Genomic DNA, 22,123 nt, shown 5'->3' with positions numbered 1-22,123 from the left:
CGTGTACGTTTTCACATTCAAGGAGTTCGAATATTGGTGCTAAACATATAAGACAAATAAGAATATGTATAAAAGCAAATATTGCAAAAATCAAGAAACATAAATATAGAAGCAAAAAAACATTGAAAATGTAAAAAATACAGCAAAATATAGAATAGTAAATATAAATAAATAAAATACTGTCAAAAATATGTAGGAGCTACAAGAAAAATGTATATTGAATAGAGGAACAAAATATGAACAAATATGAAAAAATACTATCAAAATGATGTCGGACATATAATAAACATAAATAGTGAATAGAAGAAAACAAACATGAAAAAATAAAAAATATAATAAAAAATATTTTAACAATGTAAATGTAGAACAGAAGAAAAAAACACTACAAATGTTGAGAAACATATGTGAAATATATCTGAATAAAATATATTGTAATTAATACATTAATAAACACGTAGATCTGCTTACATTTGACATGATAGTGTGTTTATTGAATATGTGCTGGTTATGAATGCTCAATGGGACCACTTTGAGTCCTAAAGGCTGAGTTGTGTTTTTGTTCCTGATGGTCAGTGTGCACTACACTGCACTGGTCCGATCACCTTGTTGAATGTTCATGTTGGTGTTACTGATGGCAGATCATTGAACATTTCCCAATAAATATAACCAGTCATTAGTGACTGTTATATTCAGAGAGGGGGGTAACCGGTAAGGGACAAAAAGACACATATCTGAAATCTGCACTGGCGGCCGCCAATAAATGGCTTTTCTTGTTTCGAGCTGCACCACAAGTATTCCCCATGCCGATATACTGGCCTGATAGACTTTACACTGGAAATTGAGGATAATTGCATTTAATATGAGCCACAGCCACAGCCACTGACCTGACTGTGGCTGTGTCACTGTGTCCTCTGCAGGGCCTTGAGTGAAAGCCTCTAAAGCATGTGTATGTGTGAAAATGCAGACATGGTTAAAGGTACTCAATTATATTTGACTTGAAAGACAATGTAAATCGAGTGAACCAATACGGCGTGTAACAAAAAAATCTAAGAAGAAGAAAATTATTTCAATGGAAGCTTTTAGGACAGATATTTGTTTAAATATTGAACTTTACACAGATTTAAATTAGATTTACATATTGACAATAATGTTCAAGTTCTGCCACAAGTCCCTCTATTGTGTTGAAGTGTGGGAGAAGACTTGGCCTGTCCGGACATTGACCTTTATGCTCTTCTTTTCTTCGAAGCTTTCTCTGGATCGGACTCTGTTTGAGGGTCATTGTCCTGCTGGCCGTTAAATCCTCTCTCAGTCTCTTCTCCTGCACAGAGTCAAGGATTTGGCTCTACATTGTCAGACCTTTTTCCTCTCAAGCCCTAAATATAATATGCTAATTAGCATATTGTGTAAAAATGAAAATAGACAGAGCACATGAGGGTGTGTCTGCCCCGACCTCCCTGATAGTGATACTTTAAATGTAGCTATTCTATTTCATCTAATACAACTGCATACGTGCACTCGGTTGCTTTTCCCCCCATCTCCATGAACACACTCTGCTTTCACATGTACAACGGGACTTTGGCATCGGAAGTGTTCTGGTTTTCCGTTTGTTGTCCATGTAGCATTAACCAATCACGTCGGAGCAGACTGTGGTTGAATGCAGGTGTCGGCGTGGAATGCAAAAGAGGTGTAACGCATTGAAATGCACTCTGGGAACTCATCGGCTGTCGTCTGACGATGATTTAGCTTTAAATTGGTTTCAAATTAGCTTGTGAAACAATCCCGTCACACGTGTCTTCTCTCAACTGCAGTCTTGTGTCTCAAGATGCTGATCAGACAACGAGCAACGCAGAGAAGGAAGTCTTGGCCCAGAGAGTTTACACCGGAACCCCAGAAATATGGGCCCTCGCCCCCAGAGGGTACTCGCCGTCGGACCAATAGCCGATGGGGCCAGGACAATCAATCTGATAATATTCGAAATAATTCTTTAAAAAAATTGAAACATTTAAATAGAACAAAGCACCTGTGAGATATGACAACAAGTATAGCTCTGGGGTCCGCGGGGAAGATCTACAGTAAGATGAGCGTCGAGGACCCCAAGGTCTGTGAGCCAATGGAGCGCTTAGCATGTTGTTTGTCACCAATCCCAAAAGCTACAGCTAAATGTTGTTTCTTATTGTGTGTTTGGTGTAAAACAAATACTAGAAGGGGGACAAACACTGGGCCTTATCTAACACCAACTCACTGGCTGATGTTGGGCTGTAGGTGTAGGAGATGTTAGCCTGTTAGGTAGCAGATCTCGTAATCTATGAAAACCTGTTTCAAGGATTATAATATATCATATATAGATAACATAATATAATATCATCAGTCAGTGTTTTGAGAATTCAGTGAATTGTGTGTAAATTCATATGTATAAATATAACATTTTCAAACAGGATAGAAAGTAATGGATTTCACTTTCTCACAGGTGGTAAATGTTTCACACTCAAGGTACTGCATTGTTATCCTCTTCCTTCTGAGCAAAGTCAGTGTGAGAGTGAAGCCATTTGCTCCTATTCTTTTTGGATGACCCTGATGAAGACCACAAGCCCAAACGTGTATTCAATTGAGACTGTTTCATAAAAGTGCCTTGCAGTAACTTGAACATGGGTGCTGGTGAAACAGAAAGTTTTTTCAGAATTTCTATCTTCTTTTTTTTTTACTTACCAGGTTGTGTGGTGACAAGCACCAGAGACACAAAGTGAGCCCGCCGAAGGTGCATTCTATCCATGATTTTCATCACCAATTTATGCATGTTTTTTTATTATAAAATAAAACATTTTACCTTCAGAGAGTATGCTATTTCTCTCCTTACTAAACCAGAAACGTGCATTAATTTGAACTATCCCACTATAATTTAGAATAAATATAACACAAATATCTGGAATTGTTATCTTTATCAACTTTAAAAGGCAAACAGAATCTACATCTGTGAGTTCAGACTGCACACTGAAACCTTGACTAATACACCAGTGGTTTAAGGGTCCTCCTGCTAGGGACCGAGGCAGCATGTGGCCCTCTGTTAACTTTGGTAAACTAGCATCTGCTGCTAACGGGCGCATGGCTAAAAGTTTCCGGGCAGAACTCGTGCAGCGCTTGTGAACTTTCCGCATAACCGGTAAAAATAAACGGACTACGATGGAAGAAATAATTCATATTTGATGAAAAATCAGTCTTGAGACGGAGCTCCTCCACCAATGCTTTAATTTCACAAGGATCGGATTAAAACCCAAAAAGTGTTGAACTTTAGTACAATGGTAAAATTTATCCAACTCTATTCTTTGAACGTACTTTGACTCATGTGAAACTGCTCTATGAAACTCTAAATTACAAGGCACAATGTGCAGCGGTGGTTGTTCTGAACATCACCAACACTACAGGACCACAAAGTAGAGACAGCATGCCAACTAGATGTTCCATGGTTATTCCCATCTACTTTATTGATCCACATACATTCAACATCAGAGTAACAGAATCTTTGTCAAACTGGCACCAGACCTGTGTGCAGTCTAACATCGGCCTAAAGCAGCCACTGGACTGCAGAGATGTGAGCTAAAGTGACATATAGACTGGAATGATACAGTCTTCATCAAGCTAAAAGGCAGTGACGAGTGGAAGCGTGTCGGCTTTAGGGTCCATATTTTCTTTAGGCAGGTGGCACTTAGCCCGTCATCAGTGTGTGAATGGGTGAATGATGACATGTAGTGTGAAAGCACTTTGAGTGGTCGGAAAGACGAGAGAAGCGCTATACAAGTACAGTCCATTTACCATTTATTGATATTATATCAATATGTTGATACGAGAGGTATTGTCTCTTTGGATATGGTAATGTGTGTTGTCTTTTCCTGGTTTGACAGGCCGCATTACAGTAATGTGAAGTCATTTTCTGAGCAAGAATGTTCTAGCTGTTCTATCATTTGCCTTTACCCACTAAATCATTATAGCCACAAAATTCTCACTGTGTAAATATTTTGTGAAAGCACCAATCGTCTACCCCTACAATATCTTGGCAGTATCGATCGAGGTAGTCATTCCAAAAGATTGTGATATTTGATTTTCTCCTCATCGCCCGTCCACTGGTCGTATCACTCATATTAATTTATGTTGTGCTATTGGTCAGTCTGTGAATCCTCACAAACATATCAACCAATGAAAAACATTAAAAAGAGCTTGTGACTTCACATTTGCTCCTTAGTGGCGTGTTGCGACCGCTGGCTCGAGGTGGTCTTGGAAAGACGCCCCCTCGCCTGGACCTCGTGCTCAGTTAAAACTACACAGTGTAGCTGCTCCTCACGTGTAACTCTGATGTTGTGATTATGGATGGAGGAGTTCGCTGAGAGCACTAGCACAGCTCGCTAGCGATGTGAGTTCGGCGTCTGAGTGGCTGTTCTAATCAATGACATATCTGGACATTCGCGAGTTAAAAACCTTGTAACTCCATTTGAGCTTGATTTGGGGGGGGAACATTAATAACATAACGTTGACGATGCTGTGTTTCCTGAAAAGTAACTCTTTTGGACTCATGGTTTCCACCCAACAACAACAATATGTAGAAGTAGCTGAACATCTGCTTATTTTCCCTCAAATGATTAGACCTGTGTAGGAACCTGGAATAAGTTAAACACATGTAATAAAAATAAACTATATACATATATATATATAGTTTAGCTCGTGCACTTAGGAAGAAGAAATAAAGGGTGTGCATTAGAAAATGACACTGTTAATAACTAAACATTCCATATTCACAAATAAGGCAGGTGCGTCTTGAGTTGGCATCGAGACATGTCACAACGTGGAGGAAAAAAATAACGTGTAAAAGGCTTTCCACACGGAAGATAAGACGTCCTAATGACACCCCAGCATTCACAGAACATTTGGATAATGACATTCATGTGTGTACAAGGCAAAATAACGGTGAGAAGAAAAATATTAGGAATGCACGCAACAACATTATTTATGTCTTGTAGAAGTCATTCTGTGTGGGGCGTGTCAGAGCCCTGCTGTAGCACCCAATCCCTTTGAGTTCCAGGTAATAATGACCTTCATGTTTGACTTTCCTGTGGAGCAGGGCGAAACTAAGTCTCCTCTTGTAGATGGATGGATATCACAACGTTATTACCGTCATATACTGCAGTATAGTTCCTCTGATCAGAGGTTGCACTCAGAAAGAGACTGCAGGGCCTGGGTAGGGTTCCCCGCCACACCAGAAGTCTTCTGGTTGTGGGATTTCTAGCAGCCACGTCTCCTCTCTCTGCTGCTCCTCGTCGCTCCTTCCATCCGGTCCCCCTTCTGCCACAGTTTGCAGGGCTTTGTAATAGTGACAGTCCCGTCCGTCGTCTGGATTGTACGGAGGTGCCAGGATGTCCAGGAAAGCGGCGGGCCCCTCCACCGTGTCAATCTGGTGGAGGTTTTCCCGAAGAGGGGTGAGGAGGCACGGCCCGCTATCCTCCGAGTACTCGGCGACCGAGCGGAGCATGGAGCGCCGCAGGGAGGCTGTCTGGAACGGAGCCAACGTGGGCTCGAAGTGAGGCGGGACGGTGCCGGCGGTCAGGTTATCCTCCAGCTTGTCAAAACAGCGGAGGCTCACCTTCCCGTAGAGAACCTGAACAAGAGACAGGACACAGTCAGAAGACAGACCTACTGACAACACACAGCACATATGGTCACCGTGGCGATACTTACAGTGAGTGGAGAGACACTCTTTTAAATTACACTGTTCTACAAAGTCTATAAAATGATGTAAAATTGCATGGATTGGTTACTTCTGGCTTCTACCATATCAGTTTCATAAGATCAGTATCTGCACGGATCAATCGAGTTGATCGTATCGGTCGAGGCCCAAGATCACAATTTGATGTTGGTTCCTACTGACCCCCATTGTTCATGAACCCTGTCACTCAAGTTTCCATTAAGTCCTGTGTTCCTAAAAACTGAATCATATTTGATTTGCATTAGTTTGCGGTAATGTGATCAAACACAACTTGTTCAGGAATCTGCACAATGTGAGCATGAGAAGATAAATAATAATGCTCTTGAAGATGATTTTTGACACAGGGTCCCTCTACAAGACATGGCCACAAAATTAGCTGTCAATTCCGGACCCGGTTTAGGTGATTTTGTATTTCAGTGATATAAATTCCCCAGCAAATTTGCAAATTAATCAAATTACAAAATAAATCATAATTATCATTCAGAGGGGGATCAGGGCCCGAGGACAGCATCACTAATGTTCAGGCTGTGAGTACACAGGGGCCCAGCAGGACACTTAGACTTGAAGAGTGCACATATGTTTGTAAAGTGGTGGTTACACACAGTCCATGCAATCTCTGTGATAGAAAAATAAATACAGGCTAACATCACTATTCTAGCTCCCTTGCCTCGGTTTTAGCAAAGGTAACGTTACATAATTCAAAGAGCATGATGAAAGGACATAATAACCTCGGGTGACCCAAATGTGTTATGAACCTCATTGAATGGAAGCTTACGAAACAGTTTCAAGTCACGTTTCAGTTTATATGCTGAAACATAGGCTTGTGAGCATTTCCCTAGCCAGCTGCAGCTAGCTTAATCAAAGTAAGTTAGGGTTAGGCGGACACAGAGTGGGTCAAAGAGGCCAGAACACAACAGACATGAGGTGTAAAAGACCTTCAGCATCCCGTTCATGCCCGGGTGGTCGTGTAGCGGTATGGAGGCGCCGGTCCGGAGCAGGAACACCCCCATGCTGAACGCCTCCGTCTCGCAGATGTGCATGTATGTGACCGGGGGGCTCTGGAGCTCCGCTGCCCCGGAGCTCGGTTTCGTTTTCCGGGGAGCAATTTTCAGGTCAGCAGCCCTGACCGCGGTCACTAAGGAGATTAGTTCACTCTGCTGGTCCGCGGCGAGTTCATTGTCCCCGTTAGCCGACGACGTTAAGCCTTTAAAGGTGATGTAGGCTTGCTTTGCTATTTTCTGAATAAGAGGAGTTTTGTTGTCCCGCGGCATTCTGGCAGAGGGAATGAACTAACGGATAGCGGTGTGTCTCTGGCACTGTTCCAAGTCTCCGACGCGAAGATAAACAGTGTTAAAATGCCTTGCAAATCCTTCAATGTCACCAAACGTCCTCCGGAGCTGGACAGACAGCGTTCAAAAAAGACAAAAATGCAACTTTAATGAAAACAAAACGCAATTCATGGTCGCAATATCTAATTTCGCCCCGAGATAAGAGCCCCCCTCCAGTCATTTTTCACCGACTCGCCTCCTCTCCAGCACTCACGGAGCATGCGCGCGAAACTCAAAGCAGCGTGGGATGTGGAGTTTGATCACACAATGTAAAAGTATACTTACTCACGTAAACATGAACAGTGAAACACCACATGATCAGATCGTATTTGATATAAATGCGTGTATCTTTGTGGGGGATTGGGGCCTATGCGAACAGACTCAAAACAATACAAAACTAGGTTAGTTTGCATTTCATTGAGACTACATTTCCCAGATATCCTAGAAATGGAGCAGAGTTGCAGAGGGAAAGGCCAGACAGGCCATTGAACTCACCACAGCCCGTCTAACTTTACATCCTCCCTTCCTGCAGACTTCTCACTTTGAGATTGTTTAGTGATTTTTTTATCAGAGACCAAGGAGTTGACACCACAGATGCCTGTAGCTTATTCATTCATTCATTCTGTTAAAGGAGGACTGCTCTTGTAGAGGCCCTTAGAACATACTGTATCTGTTCTGAACATGCATGACATATAGACAATTTAATTAAATAAATCAAATGAATGCAACTATTGAAGAAAATATATTAATTAAAAGAAGAATTGATTGATTAAAAAGATGAAAATATCAGAAAATCCCTTTCAAATACATGCTCAATAATTGATGGACTGGGTTCAAAACAATTGCAGAATGCAAATACTATGAATTGAAATGGGATTGAGCAATATCACCATCCACTGTTCGCAATGTTAGCACTGTTAGCTTCTAGCTGCCGGCTTAGACATCTCTGTGTTCAGAGCCGACTGTATGGGTTGTTTCTGCTGCCGCTGTGGGCCAATGACAACAGTTCAACAGTGCCTTCGTTTTCTCTTCCAAATAACTTTGTCCCAACCCGTTCTCATTCCCAACTAGTCACGTACGGACGTTTGGTCAGGAGCCCTTGGTGTTACTTTCTAACGCGCAGCCCTTGTGCATCAAACTATGACGCTCCACTACGGTCGGGACACTTGAAAGCCCATTGTGTCTCATACAGCATCGCTGAAGGGTGCCTTGTGCACTGATATCAGACACCGAAGGCTGTGACAAAACATTATTATTTGGCGGCCTGTGAATGAGACCAGGCTGGTTGGACCTATTCCTAATGATACTGCTGTGTTCCCAGATCTGTCAGCATTTCATTACACTAACAAAACCTAATTTGTATGGAGGACAGAATATGACTTAGGTATAAATTAATAAATGCATTAATAAATGTATGAATAAATACAGGAATAAATAAATAAATTCTTAAATAAATGTTTGAATACAGAAATAAATAAATAAAATAAATATAAAAGCTGAAATAAATACTGAAATAAATGCTGAAATAAATGAATAAAAGTATAAATAAATAAATAAATGCTGAAATAAATGTGGAAATAAATAAATGAATGTATAGATAAATAAATAAAAGTTGATAATCAAACAGGACATAAAGAAATACATATATTTATTTCTACATTTCTGTTCACCTACATTTACTCATTTATTTATTTATGTGTCTGTATGCTAATGAGGTGGGAGGTCCTAACCTCTGTCTAAAGCAGGATTGGTCACAGGAGTGTGTTGGCTTCTGGTCTACTACTTATGCCTTGCACAGTAACGTTGATGTTGGCGAGCCCAGTGTTGCCAAATTGACAACTTTCTCACTAAATCTGGCGACTTTCCAAATCCTCATGGCGACTTTCTTTGTCAAAAGCAACTAGCGACAAATCGAGCGACTTTTTCTGGTGTTATTGAAGACTTTGCTGGTGGAGACTCTGACGTGAAAGCACGAATCGTTCTGAAGTTACTGTCCTCAACGAGCAGCGGGTGCTGCTGTGAGCCCCTCCACCGTCCCAAAGCACTCACAGGCGGTCAGTCTCAGCTGCAGACTGTGGAAGCCGTTAGTGCTGCTAGATACTTTTCTGACGTCGTCTACAGGGATGATTTGCTAGGAATCGGTTGCTTCTGTCTTGCTCCCCTACTTGACCAATACTGCTTAAGAATGAGGTTCGGACCACCTACCTCATTAACATATGGACACAGAAATACAGAAATAAATAAATGAAGGAAATGTAGAAATAGATTTATTTATTTATGTCCTGTTTAGGTATCAACTTTTATTTATTTATTTCAGCATTTAAATATTTCTGTATTTATTTCAGCATTTATTTATTCTTTTATTTATTCATTTCTGTATTTATACATTTATTTATGCATTTATCTATTTATTCCTGTATTTATTTATACATTTATTAATCCATTTATTTATTTATACTTAAGACATTTTTGGTCCTCCATAAATTTGTATTAGACCATAGGGTCCTTTTAAGCATCCATGTCCAAGCCTTACTGACTTTCAGTTGAGCGAATGTGATAACAGGGTCCAATTGCCATCTATGGAGAAGCAAAAAAGCTGTTGCCCTATCAGACTGTAGTAGTGTCCTCTGCCTGTCACTATCTGGAGCAGAAGGAAGTGAGTAAGGGTAACTCAACAACAAAGCACAGGGCTGAGTCACCCGCATCACAAAGCAAATGCACTTTACTGATCTCATGTGTCCGTGAGTGTGTGTGCCAAATTGTTGGTGGGTTTAGGTTGGATTACCTCTTTACATGTGTGTCTTTTTTTTGTGAAAACATGCATTTGTGTGCATGTTGCATTGTGTATGATGATTCTGCATGATGAGTGAGGGAGACACAAACCAAGCTATGTCCTCTTGCAAACACACACTTCCACGCGGTCGACATGCGCTGTGTCGTTAGTCTAGAAGATGAGACCGCGTTACTTAGAGACCCGTCATCATTAGATAAGGCATGTGGAAAATGATTTTAATCCATTTGAAATCCCAGAGGGTCAGACAGACTGGAAGTCTATGAACTCACCAATTTGTTCAATTCTATATTCTGCTCTCCACCAATTGGAGCTTTAGCCAAAGACACTTTTCCTAGAGGCACTGTAGACACAGCGATCAGCTGAGATAAACCTTGCTGGGTGGAGTGGAAAACATTTTTAGTAGTAATGGCCTACACCATTACTTTTGTTGTCTATCCAAGTAATACCAGGGAAGATTGTGTTAATACTGAACCTTTCATTTTCAACATACATATCACCTGACAATCATCATTGCATGTCTTTATATGACAAAAGTACAAAAGAAAATTAGAAATTATTCATTTATTAAATAGTTTTATATAGATTTACATTGGGAAAGTGACGTCTGTAACCCGGAAGATCCAGGTATTGTCATCTGAAATCTATACTCTGCCAGCCATCTAGACGAGTTAGCAAACTTTGAACTTTGAATTTAAACTGTCACCAGCATCGTAATGTCCGGTTGTTCGGTTGTCAGAATCGATATTCTAACAGTGGACTCAAGTTCTACAGGATTTTCTACAGGATTACATTTCAGAAGAACAGGTGTTTCAGTTTAGTGAGTGACTGTGTTAACTGGTGACTTTTAGGCAAATACGTCCATGGTTGCTCGTAGTAACGTACGTTAATAGTTGGCGTAGATAATAAACACAGATGAGTATGTATTTGAATCTATTGAAGGCTGATGTTCTGTTTATGTTTTCAACAACTGCCGTCACTACGAGTAACCATGCCGTATTATGCTGAAGGTCACCAGTTAACAGGGTCACTTGTTGAACCGAAACACTGGCGGCATGTGCAAGCTATTAAAACGTGTTGGCTACCACTGGACTGATCAAAATGCTTGTGTTTGTAGCACCCTATTTAAAAATCAATAGAGTCAAACCTCAGAGTCTATGTTGTTGTATTTGACATTCTGTATAAATCACCACAGATAGTTCAAAGCATCTAGTGATATGAATGCTCATCATTTCTCGTTGGTGTAATATTGCATGCAAGGTTTCTGGCCACTAAATATTGGGCCACTTTCTACCCACTCACTAAGAGCACATAGATCTGGGAAGTCTATTTGTTTTGGTTCGTGATCTTTGGTGGTTAATGTCCTTCAGAGCTTGACAATCTGCCGTACTTCTGTTGCTAAACTGGGTGAGCTCACTTATGTACGTCATCATTGTTTGCAAACTGTAAAAGGGTCTATATAAGTATATTAATAGCAGGATGCAGAGCAAAGTGAGTTCAACCAAACACAGCACCACACCATTGTCTAGGGGTCAATAGTGACTCACTGGTCACCAGCCCAATGGTGCTGAAGATGGCCAATGGACAAAGACATTATCAATGAACCCCACAACAGCTTATGGTCTTAATCAAACTTTTTTGGCAAGTAACATGCAAGTGTTATTTTGTCTGACCAAACGCCAGTCTTTCCACATACTCTCAGTCCCAACTCATCAATTGACACTTGGTCAGTGGCTATCCACTTCAAACTGTGATGCTCTGGTTACCCCTCTAGCGCCAGTTTTAGTCGCGTCTGGGGATCGTTTCGGCGTGTTAAGTTTCCGCTCATTACATGCATAATTCCTTTTCAAATATACTTCAGTGTTCAGGGGATGGGCACAGTTTTCGCTTGTTACATGCATGCATTGTTTTTTCAAACGTAGGTTTACTTGTTTTTTAGGTTTACTTTGTTAGGCCTAGGCAACAAAAAAATCCTTGGTTAGGCTCAGGAAAAGATTGTAGTAGGGGTTTAAAATAAGACCCTTTGTCACTCAAATAAATATGCTTGTTACGTAAACTTGCAAACGTGGCGTTAGTTAAGTACGGAAGTTACTCAACAAAAGTAAAGTTCACAGTGGACACAAACAGTGGTCTCCTGAGTGAAGGTCCTGTGTTCCTCACTCTTACCACTAGTGTATAACAATGACACACATGGGTTTACATTGGAGTCATTTGAAAGTCCGGTGCGTCTCATACAGACACTTGAGTATGCCTCGTGCGTCGGTGTCAGACTCGGAGGGGCACTGACCAAGTGTCGGTATTTGATAAGTCGAGAGTTGAAACGGCTTGTCTTAAGATATGCAGCAGTCCTGACTTTGCTGGAGCTGATCTGCTGAAAGGGCATCTTGCCATCCTGAGTTTAAGTTGCATAAGACAATATTGTTTGAATTATGCGTTCACTCAGGACGAAGTTGCAAAGACCCATGTTTGTCTGAGATCGTATTTGCATTTGCTGTTGCTCCTCGGAACATAAAGCCAACATTATTCTCCGGCTGTTTAAAATGTGCATGACTGACATTGCAGAGAAGTCAAGCAAGCTTCACGATGCTGTCCTCAGAGCTGCAGCCAAGGAACTCTGAATGAAACAAGTGATTCTCCGGCTGTCCACAATTTGCATAGCAATATACAAACACATACACACACAGACATGTTTGATGCACATTTGGCGGACACTCATTTAATGTTCATATGTATATAGACTGGTACAAGACCGGGTGCATATGTACACAACCATTCAGGTATGCACAAATATACAAGTGTGACTGGACAAGCATTTGCGCACACACACACACTGGTAGACATATTCACACACACATTCCTCTGTCCTCTGGAATCAGCATATTGAAACAATGAGACAATGATAACAGCTGCTTATGGATCACTTAGTGCGACCAGTCAACGTTGCCTTTGTGTTTAGTCAATACGCCGCCTGTTCTCTGTCATCAGAGTTGTCATTATTTCGCAGTGTGTTCCGCGGTTCAGAGCATGAGGAGTCTTTTATTTGTTGCCCCTCCATGGCCTCATTGAATCAGACCATCGTTGAGAATGAAGCCAACTCTGTTGTCTGTCAAAGAACGCTAACAACCCACGCCAAAGATGAAAATTCAGAATGCCGGGAAAAAAATAAATGTCTGCATAACTTGAGTGGAAACAGCAGGAGACGACGCAATGCTAATGTTTGTTCTTTCCATCAAGAAGCAGCTTTCTTCAGAGATTTCTCTGCGCATTCTATAGAAAGGTGTTTTTGGTGGGCTGTTGATGCACACACATATTGTGTTCGTCATAATATCTAATTTACTGTATATTTCCATGTCAATCAGTATTTATTCATGAGAAAGGCCTCTTAAAGCTCCCACATATCTTCTTGTCTTATTGTGAGTGTAAAACTGTGTTAATGCTTGTGTTCTCCCAACAATGGGGGACTGAAACTAAAGCTGAAAAGACCTTTTTCATGGCCATATTCACAGAGGTCCCTTGACCTCTCACCTCAAGATATGTGAAAGGAAATGGTTTCTATTGGTACCCACGAGTCCCTCCTTTACAGCCATGCCCACTTCCCATGCAGTTTAGGGCAAAAAACATGCAGTTTTTAGCATGCAGTATACATGTATTATTTTCACCAATTCTGAAAATGGTTCTGATATATCTGTCACTAAACAGTCTTGGAATTGCATAGATTAGGATTGGGATCCAATAAACTCAATCCAATGATTTTGCCATTCAATCGCAGAAAAAGGCAATTCTTGCAGAAATCTCCAAATGTCAAGAGTTTGTGATACCAAATCACAGTATGGATTTTTCTATGGTGTTCTTCAAGGTCTTGGTGTCTTAATGTGGTATTTTGGAGGTAATTTTAAAAATAATTTTTATCAATTCTAAAGAGGTCAAAAATAGTTACATTTAGCACCATATCTGTGTAACAAATTATATCAATCCCAAAATTGCTGCAACAGTTTATGTGTTCACTGTGACTATAAAACCATATACCCACAGCGACCCCCCTCTTCTTAAATTATCTCATCGCCACCTGCGATCGACCCCCCTTCTCCTAAACTTTTTATGGCCCCTCTCCTTCTGCACTTTCACCCACTGACCATTGTGGACCACCGAACCTCAAGAAACCACTTCTCACTGGTCACACTATTATACCTCATTTCGTTTAATACATCATTGTAGGTTTTCATCAGGTTACATGAGTAAATGATATACAGAACCTCATACCCTGATACAAAACATCAAACCGTGAGAAATAATATTACAACAACTCATAGATATATGGTCAGGAATATAGATTATTGTATTACTACAATCTTGCTAAGCATAGAGTAAATATCAGAGTAACTTTGAAATATATGTACTCCTTTAGCGAGGTTTTGTCGGCTCTACAGTCTTTCGAGTTAGCGTCGCATTCCTAAGACATAGTGATTATAGGAAATTAACATAAATGTTAAAGGTGTTTAACAAGTTTGAGTATGTCTTATGTAGGCTTGTGTGTGTGTGTGTGTGTGTGTGTCAGTATGGAGTCGTACGTGTGTAAGTCTCCTACGGAGGCCCTGTTGTCCAACGCAGGAGCCAAGCAGCAAAACCCGTCATGACGTCGTATATCAGACAACTACTCTGCTGGTGCCAGCTAGACGGCCCTTCTTCTCACTCCGTCTCCCGACTCACACCTGCAGTTTGCAGTCCATGACCTGTTTCAGTGCAGCGACCTCTCCTGGTCTGTGTATCTATTGATCTGCACTTTAAGACTAATCCTTGGCCTTTTAAGAGCCACAGAGAACTCTATATCCTTTAAGTATAGTTACTTTGTTTTTGGTCTTTTTGTTAATTGTTTTCATATGGTGCATCTAACACCTAATTTTATAACCAGGGCATTCCATCCAATGATTCCCATAGAAGTCTATCCTCAGGTCAATCCACTATCTCCTTCACTCCTTCACTCTTATGCTGTCATTACCGTCTACACCAGGGGTGGCCAACCCGCGGCTCCCGAGCCGCATGCGGCTCTTTGCCCGCTTTCATGCGGCTCTTACGTTCATATCAAAGTTTGTATTTGTGTTTTTTTAATGTGCGTGTTCGCTTCGCTTGAATTAAATACGGTATTTTCGTCAAACGCGCATGTGCGGCCACAGATTACGTTCCTCGTCGACCCATTTAACGCCGAGACGGACTGTTTGAAAGCCCCGCTAGTCACAGATGAGGATGCGGCTGAGTTGGAGATGATCGATCTTTGTGAGGAGGACCAACTCAAACCTGCTTTAAGGGACGGGACCATTGAGTTCTGGAAAAGTGTGCCAATGAAAAAATACCCCAATGTCAAACGGGCTGCGCTTAAGATACTGTCAATGTTTGGGTCAACATACGTCTGCGAGTCTGTGTTTTCTACCCTGAAACACGTGAAATCAAAGCATCGATCTGTTCTGACTGACACCCGGCCATGGGAAAGAATTGCTCCGAGTGGCAACAACGGAATACAAGCCAGATTTGAAGAGGATTGTTCAAGGCAAGGAATGCCAGAAGTCCCACTAAGTAACATGCATAGTAAAAGAAAAACACTATTGTAAATTATTATATTTTTGTTTGTGGACTTGGTTGAACTGAGAGTTTGTCTGTGTGAGACAGTGCACACAATGTTCATTGTTGAAAATGACTGGCCTGTGGTCTTAGTACTGTAGGAGTCAATTTCTGTCATTATCATGTTGGTGTGTGACATTTACAATAAATCTGGCTGAGCAAAGGTATGTGTGTGTGTGAGGAAGGGATAGGGTGATGTTCATGTGTGCTCATGTGTATGATGTGGCTCTTTGCGGTAACACAGTAAAAAATGTGGCTCTTGGTCTCTGACTGGTTGGCCACCCCTGGTCTACACAGTAAAATGGCTCATCTTAAGATAAACCCTCAGCATTATTATCTGGACTAAATCGCTCCTCGTCTCACACCACCAATGAGGTTCCCTTGAGCAAGGCACTAACCCCCAACTGCTCAAATAGATCAGCTGTGGTTAAGCAGCTTGCTGTTGTGAATGTGGAACTGTGTAAGTGTGGACATGGTGTTGCAGAAAAAAAGAGAGCACTACTCTCAGTGGAGCCTTCTGCCATGAATTCACTACATAGGCTATTCACATAGCTATTATATACAAAATGAATTCATTATTATTATTATATTTTAAAGGCTTAGACAGTGAAAGCACCATAGACTGTATTATAAGAAGTAGACGTAATCTCCATTTTGTCACCTATTGGTTTGTGGGCTACTGTTTTGAAGCCTCAAGTTCAGCATTTTGGCCATAGCATCTTGTACAACAAACTACAACCGAACACTGAATAAGACATTTTAGGCAACCAAAGCGTTACGATTACCTTTCATAAACTGAAAACAAACTGTGAAAGGGTTAAAGTTTTAAGACACTGTAAATCACCCTAAAGCATACTCCTCTTTATGGTATATTTGACTCTAAATCAGTGGTCGCCAACCCGTCGATCGCAATCGTCAGGTCGATCTCGGAGACTTTCCCTGTCGCTCTCCAAAATAAAATAAAAATACATTTAAAAAAAAATCCTGTGCTTTTATTTTGAAGGAGATTTTGTATGCAGCCTGTCTGCTCATCGTCTCTGCTTGTGTGCACGTCTCAGAACGCGCAGCTAGTGTGCCCACCGAGGCGGGTCTATGACGCAGTTTAGCCAATTGCTGATTAAAGATATAAATGAGTGACATACAATTTAGCCAATCAGCGTCCTCAAATAGATTCAGCTTGGGGCCAAAACGATTAGGCCCCAAGCTGCGCGTTCTCGTCAGGAGAAGTATCTACAGGGGAGTGCCAGCGCAAGCACTACTCCTCCAAGACCCGTTTGAGAGGAGAAGTTTGGCGGAGATTCTGCAGTTAAAGAGCTGATCCCAGATCAGCCTGACCTCACAATCAGACAGCAGACTAGCGGGAAAGGGAAGCAGAACATGAAGCTTCTCTACTAGCTGCACCAGACAGGTTTGGCTAGCTGGATGATGTCATGCTAATAACTTAAAACAACGGGAACAGATCCAGCATGGACAGTTAGAGAGTGAGGGATGAGGAGGTAAGGAAACATGAGAACACCAGGGTAGGGAGTGAGGGATGAGGAGGTAAGGAAACATGAGAACACCAGGGTAGGGAGTGAGGGATTAGGAGGTAAGGAGACAGACACCTCACAGACTGCCTCAGACTGGCTGTTTGTGCTTATGAGCCGAACTACAAGGCACTCACAGACAGTGTTCAGTCACAGCCATCACACTGACTTGAGTCACATGACTTCTGATGGCATTGTGATGGGACACAGAGCTGAACTGCACTTACATTAGTTGCACTGACTGAGAATTGTGTCAGTGTTGTGTTGTAACGTCAGTTGATAAATACAACAGTTAATATTGGTAGTTCATCCAGCCTGCTCATTGCAAAAGTGTTTTCTTGTTCATATTGAGTGCGGTTAACAAATAATTTCCTTTTTATGTTGTTCTTGGTCACATCAATTTGAAAGCTGGACCAAAGTGTTTGATTTCATTCAATTACAATTAGGCAAAATAAAAAGCCTCAAGTTGTAAGTACAGTCTGGACAGTCTTTTTCTCTCAACGCCTCAATAAGTAGATCTTGCCTGTCACCAAGGCAGAGGTCAGGGATGTTGGGCTTAAAAAGGTTGGTGACCACTGCTCTAAATGGACCATAATTTACTAAATGAACATCATGCTGTATTGAAGAAGACTTGAAACTAGAGATTGAGACCATAAACTCATGTTTACAATGTTTACTGAGGTTATAAAGAGTCGCCCCCTGATGGCCATGAGAAAGAATGCAGGTTAAAGGCACTTAACACATTGGCTTCACTTTTCAGAACCGAAAGCTGCCACCTGCATAGCACCCAATTTTCACAACATTTACAATAATGCATGTGGAACAGTGGAAAGTGTATATGTATATGACATCAAACACAATCCAAAATGCTAACATATAATTAAATATATATATATACAGTATATATAATTACATACAAAAGGGAAAATATGTATGTCAAGTGATGGACTTTTCTGAGAGTTTTTTTGAGAGTTTGTGTTGGGAGGGTAACTTTGAGAGGAATTGATGATGTTCAGCTCTGTTTGAATTAGTCTCATCATTCCCAGATGAACTGATCCAGCCATGCTGCTCCGAGTTGACTGGACTTTTACTATCTCATTTATCACTCTCTACCTCTCTCTTTCACACACACACACACACACACACACACACACACACACACACACTGTGTCTTTCATGGTTGGGCTGCAGACCCTGACCACCAAGCTGAGATCTCTGGATAAGGAATGATGACTGTGTGTGTGTGTGTGTGTGTAGCATTCCCTTGCCCTTGGTAGACACTCGTAAACACACAGATGAACAGTGTTGTTTTTTTTCAGTTTTTGGGGCGAATGTTCTTAGTGAGAGAGCGGGTTGTCCTTCATTCAGAGGGTCGACGGTTCGATCCCCGGCTCATAAATTGGTATGAATGATTAGTCCTGATGTGCAGGTGGCACCTTGCATAGCAGCCCCTGCCATCAGTGTATGAATGGGTGTAAATGGGTGTGGTTGGGTGAATGTGAAACACATGTTGTGTTAAAGCGCTTTGAGTGGTCGGATGACTAGAAAAGCACTATACAAGTAAAATAAGTAATGCATTTCATACTTGAATATGGAAATTATTTAAATTTTTTATTTCTTTTTCATCACTTATTTCACTTTGATCTAAGTGGTAGTTTGAGCTCACATATTCTGAAAAAAACTGTTAAATAACTCAATACATTTCCAAAACTTTGAAAAGATTTATTTGAGCTTGTTCTAGAAAATTCTACATGTTTAATTCCATTGTAGATGTCCACTTAAAGCATTTAACCTTTGTTGACTCCTCTGATACACACTCCTGAGGGAAACAGTGGCTTGTGAAAAACCATCACCACATCCAAAGCTGATGATAAAATCCACGTTATCTCTATCAATCAGGGCTCAGAGGAGTACAAGTAAAGTGTAAAACAATGGGGCGGAACCAGGCCATTCGTCACTGCTGTTGCTGCTTTGATAGAAACTATTACCTTTGTGTAAATGGTCTGACTCCAGTGGCTTTATAGCGGCGTGTGCCGTTTGCCTGATGTGGTGTGTTGTACTGAGCCGCTTTATTGAACACTTCAGTGGCAAGTCTATAGCCTATTTCGCTCCACAAATGTGCAGCAAATTCACATGTCGGCCTCATGTTTGAATGTCTTCCAGGGCGGGATATGTAAAATTTCTGTAACACTTCCAACATTGCACAAGTCTGATTTAAATGCTGTTCAGTGCCGTTCTGTTTGACTTATTAGTTATTACAGGACACAAACACACACATATCCATTTATTAAAATAGTACTCATGATTCAGCAATGCACTCATATCGCCTTTTTATACCATGAATTCTTCTTCCTTGTCAAAGCCTGCCGCCAAAATTGCCCACAATGCAACTAGACCGCTGCCATCCTGACATTTGGGTGTGATATGCTAGTAGTGGCTTATGTAGCCTTGAGCTGCTAGTCTGCAGCAGATATGAGGAGCGAGCAGGCGGCAACCTCCAGTTCTGAAGCGTGAAGCCCATGTGGAAGTACCTTAAACTTGCATTCTCTCTACTGACCCGCAGGGGGCGACTCCTCTAGTTGCCAAAAGAAGTCTGATTGTATAGAAATCTATGAGAAAAACTACTTCTCTCTCTTGATTTATTACCTCAGTAAACATTAAAAACATGTGTTATGGTCTCAATCTCTAGTATCAAGTCTTCTTCAATACAGTATGATGTTCATTTAGTAAATTATGGTCCATTTAGAGTCAAACAGGGTACGCTCTAGAGCGGGGGATTGACAGGTCAGTACCGTGGCAAAAAATGTCTTATTCTCGCGTCACTTCTGTTTGTAAAAATAAAAACAGATGGCAACGCCCATAAACAAAGATTGTGGCGGCCAAAATGCCAAACTCAAGCCTTCAAAACCGTAGTCCACAAACCAATGTGTGACGTCACGGTGACATACATATACAGTCTCTGGAGGTGAGTGACCACACCTCCAGTTTTTTTCACTTGTAGTCTTCAGCCCCAGTCGATGCTGACTCAAGTGACTCATCGCTTGAGAATATTTATAAAACTTCACACAGACTCCTCCGGAGGCACTCAAGGCTTTTAGTCACATGTGCAGTATACTCCCCAACACCTGCATTTGTTGATGTGCAAAATCGATGGTGTTCCCCCTTAAAGAGCAGCTCTTACTTACGGCTCAACAGGCTGGGCTGGTGGTGGCTATTGATGGAGAAGCTGCAGTGCTCTGAGACAAAAAATTAATACATTTATTCATGCCGCCCACACAAAGCCTGCACATTTTTAAAAGGATAACAAGGTTCTACGGATACATGTTTTCTATTTGTCATTGTACGACAGGGTTGCACAACGAAATTTAGATTGTAGTCCCAATTTGCTACATAGGAAACAAAACGAAACCAAAAAAACTATTTTATATATGGAGGGTGGAGGATGAATTAAGGAGTCTCACAGCCAGAGAACAGAATCTGTTCTGAAGTCTGGTGATTCGGGAGGGTGAACAGGATGTGGCTGTGTGAGTATTGTCTTTTAATATCCCTTTAGCTCTTCTCAGGCTTCCCTTCTCATCAATATCACTGATGTTCAGTAGATGGGAACCAGTGATGTTTTGGGTGGTTTCAATCACCCGCTGTAGAGCCCTCCTTTTTCTGGGCCGTGAACATTCCATGCCAGTTTGTAACGTTTCCAGTCAGGATGCTTTCTTTTCCTCTGTAATAGTTAAGAACCTCTCAGGGGAATTTTGCCTTCTTAAATTTCCTTAAGAAATACAGTTCATGAGCTTTCTCCACCAGGATAGAGATGTGGGATGGCCAGGTCAGGTTCTCTGTGATGCTGATTCATAGGAACTTAAAACCCTTCAACCCTCAGCTCCATTCATGCAGACAGGGGTGTGTGTCTTCGCCTCTTTTTTTCTAAAGTCAACAATCAGCTCCTTGGTTTAACTGACGTTGAGCAGTAGGTTGTTCTCTGAGCACCACTCTGCAAGGTTGTCGATTTCCTCTCTATATGAGAGGCTGTTTATGTGTGAAAATGACAAACACCACAATGCCTTTTGTTTTTCCATATTGATTGTTTTCGTGCAGACCTGCATCCACAGTCAAATATCCAAGTAAAAGGAAAATGAGTTCATCTCTTTGTTGTCTCTCAGTTGGCGACAGTAGGAAAGACTGTTGACTGAGCCGAGTGTCAGTCTCCTCCTGTTCTCTGTGATACTGTGTTTCGATGGTTACTAGTTGTTCTCGTTCACATTATTTTCTGTTGTGTTCTTCCAAACAGCATTTTGTGCATCCGCCCTGTACTTCTGCCACCCCAGGGGAAGTCACTGCTTTGTACTGAACGCAAAGGCATAAGATTGCTATAGATTTTCTCAACAAAAAAGGCCGGTAAGCATATTACCCAAGATGTCAAACTATCCATGTAGTGACAACTCTTGTATTGTCTTATAGTCTATATTTACATTTAAAATAAATGATCATAGAAGCTCCTGAAAATTGTCCTCTCTATTTTCCTAAAACATCCTTCCAGCATTGACAGATTTAACGAATCTCGAGACTGTTTCGACAGAAAAAAACGTTTGCGCAGTGTGGATAGCGAGCCAAATATAGCCATTTGAATTTGACATATTGCAACCTTTTTACTGTCAGCGGTGAATGGGGGAGGGCTGATTGGAGCTGCTGTAGTGTCAGCAGAGCTGCCCATTGCTATGGTAATGATCTGCTCATCACATTCAGCAGCTGGAGGCTCTTCTCTGACACCGACCCGCTACATCTGCCTGCTCAATGACGTACAAAGAAGCAGCTGCAAATACTGTACACTGGACAAACACATCTGGAGTGCAAATACACATTGGCTATGAAAAGTGGTCATCCTTGATGCTTGACCTCTCCGAACATAATTGGTTGGGTGAAGTATATGGGAATTTTGTTGAATGATATGCAAATACTTTTCTTTAGCTTGATCATCTTGCAGTGGAATGGTTTCTTTCTATTGGTTATGGTCGTGTAATATATTAAAAAGTTGTAATATTTGTAATGAATCATCACAAACAAGTTCATACTACGTGTCATCCAACCATGTCTGAACGCAAACGTGTTTGTATCCATTCTG

The 22,123-nt window shown here is 41.3% G+C and overlaps 1 protein-coding gene across 1 annotated transcript; it reads right to left on the bottom strand.

Annotated features, from left to right (window-relative positions):
• Positions 1 to 5,026: 5,026 nt before the first annotated feature.
• Positions 5,027 to 7,103, bottom strand: adoa (2-aminoethanethiol (cysteamine) dioxygenase a). Its single transcript, XM_079182418.1, has 2 exons — positions 6,685 to 7,103; positions 5,027 to 5,641 (listed from the first exon to the last, which is right to left on the bottom strand). The coding sequence occupies exons 1-2, from the start codon at positions 7,018 to 7,020 to the stop codon at positions 5,201 to 5,203; spliced, it is 777 nt and encodes a 258-aa protein (XP_079038544.1). The 5' UTR covers positions 7,021 to 7,103; the 3' UTR covers positions 5,027 to 5,200.
• Between the last annotated feature and the right edge of the window lie 15,020 nt (positions 7,104 to 22,123).

This window comes from Pholis gunnellus (assembly GCF_910591455.1).
Source record: "Pholis gunnellus genome assembly, chromosome: 21".
Taxonomy (NCBI): domain Eukaryota; kingdom Metazoa; phylum Chordata; class Actinopteri; order Perciformes; family Pholidae; genus Pholis; species Pholis gunnellus.
The sequence above is the reverse complement of the archived record's forward strand: the minus strand, read 5'-3'. Positions and strand labels throughout refer to the sequence as shown.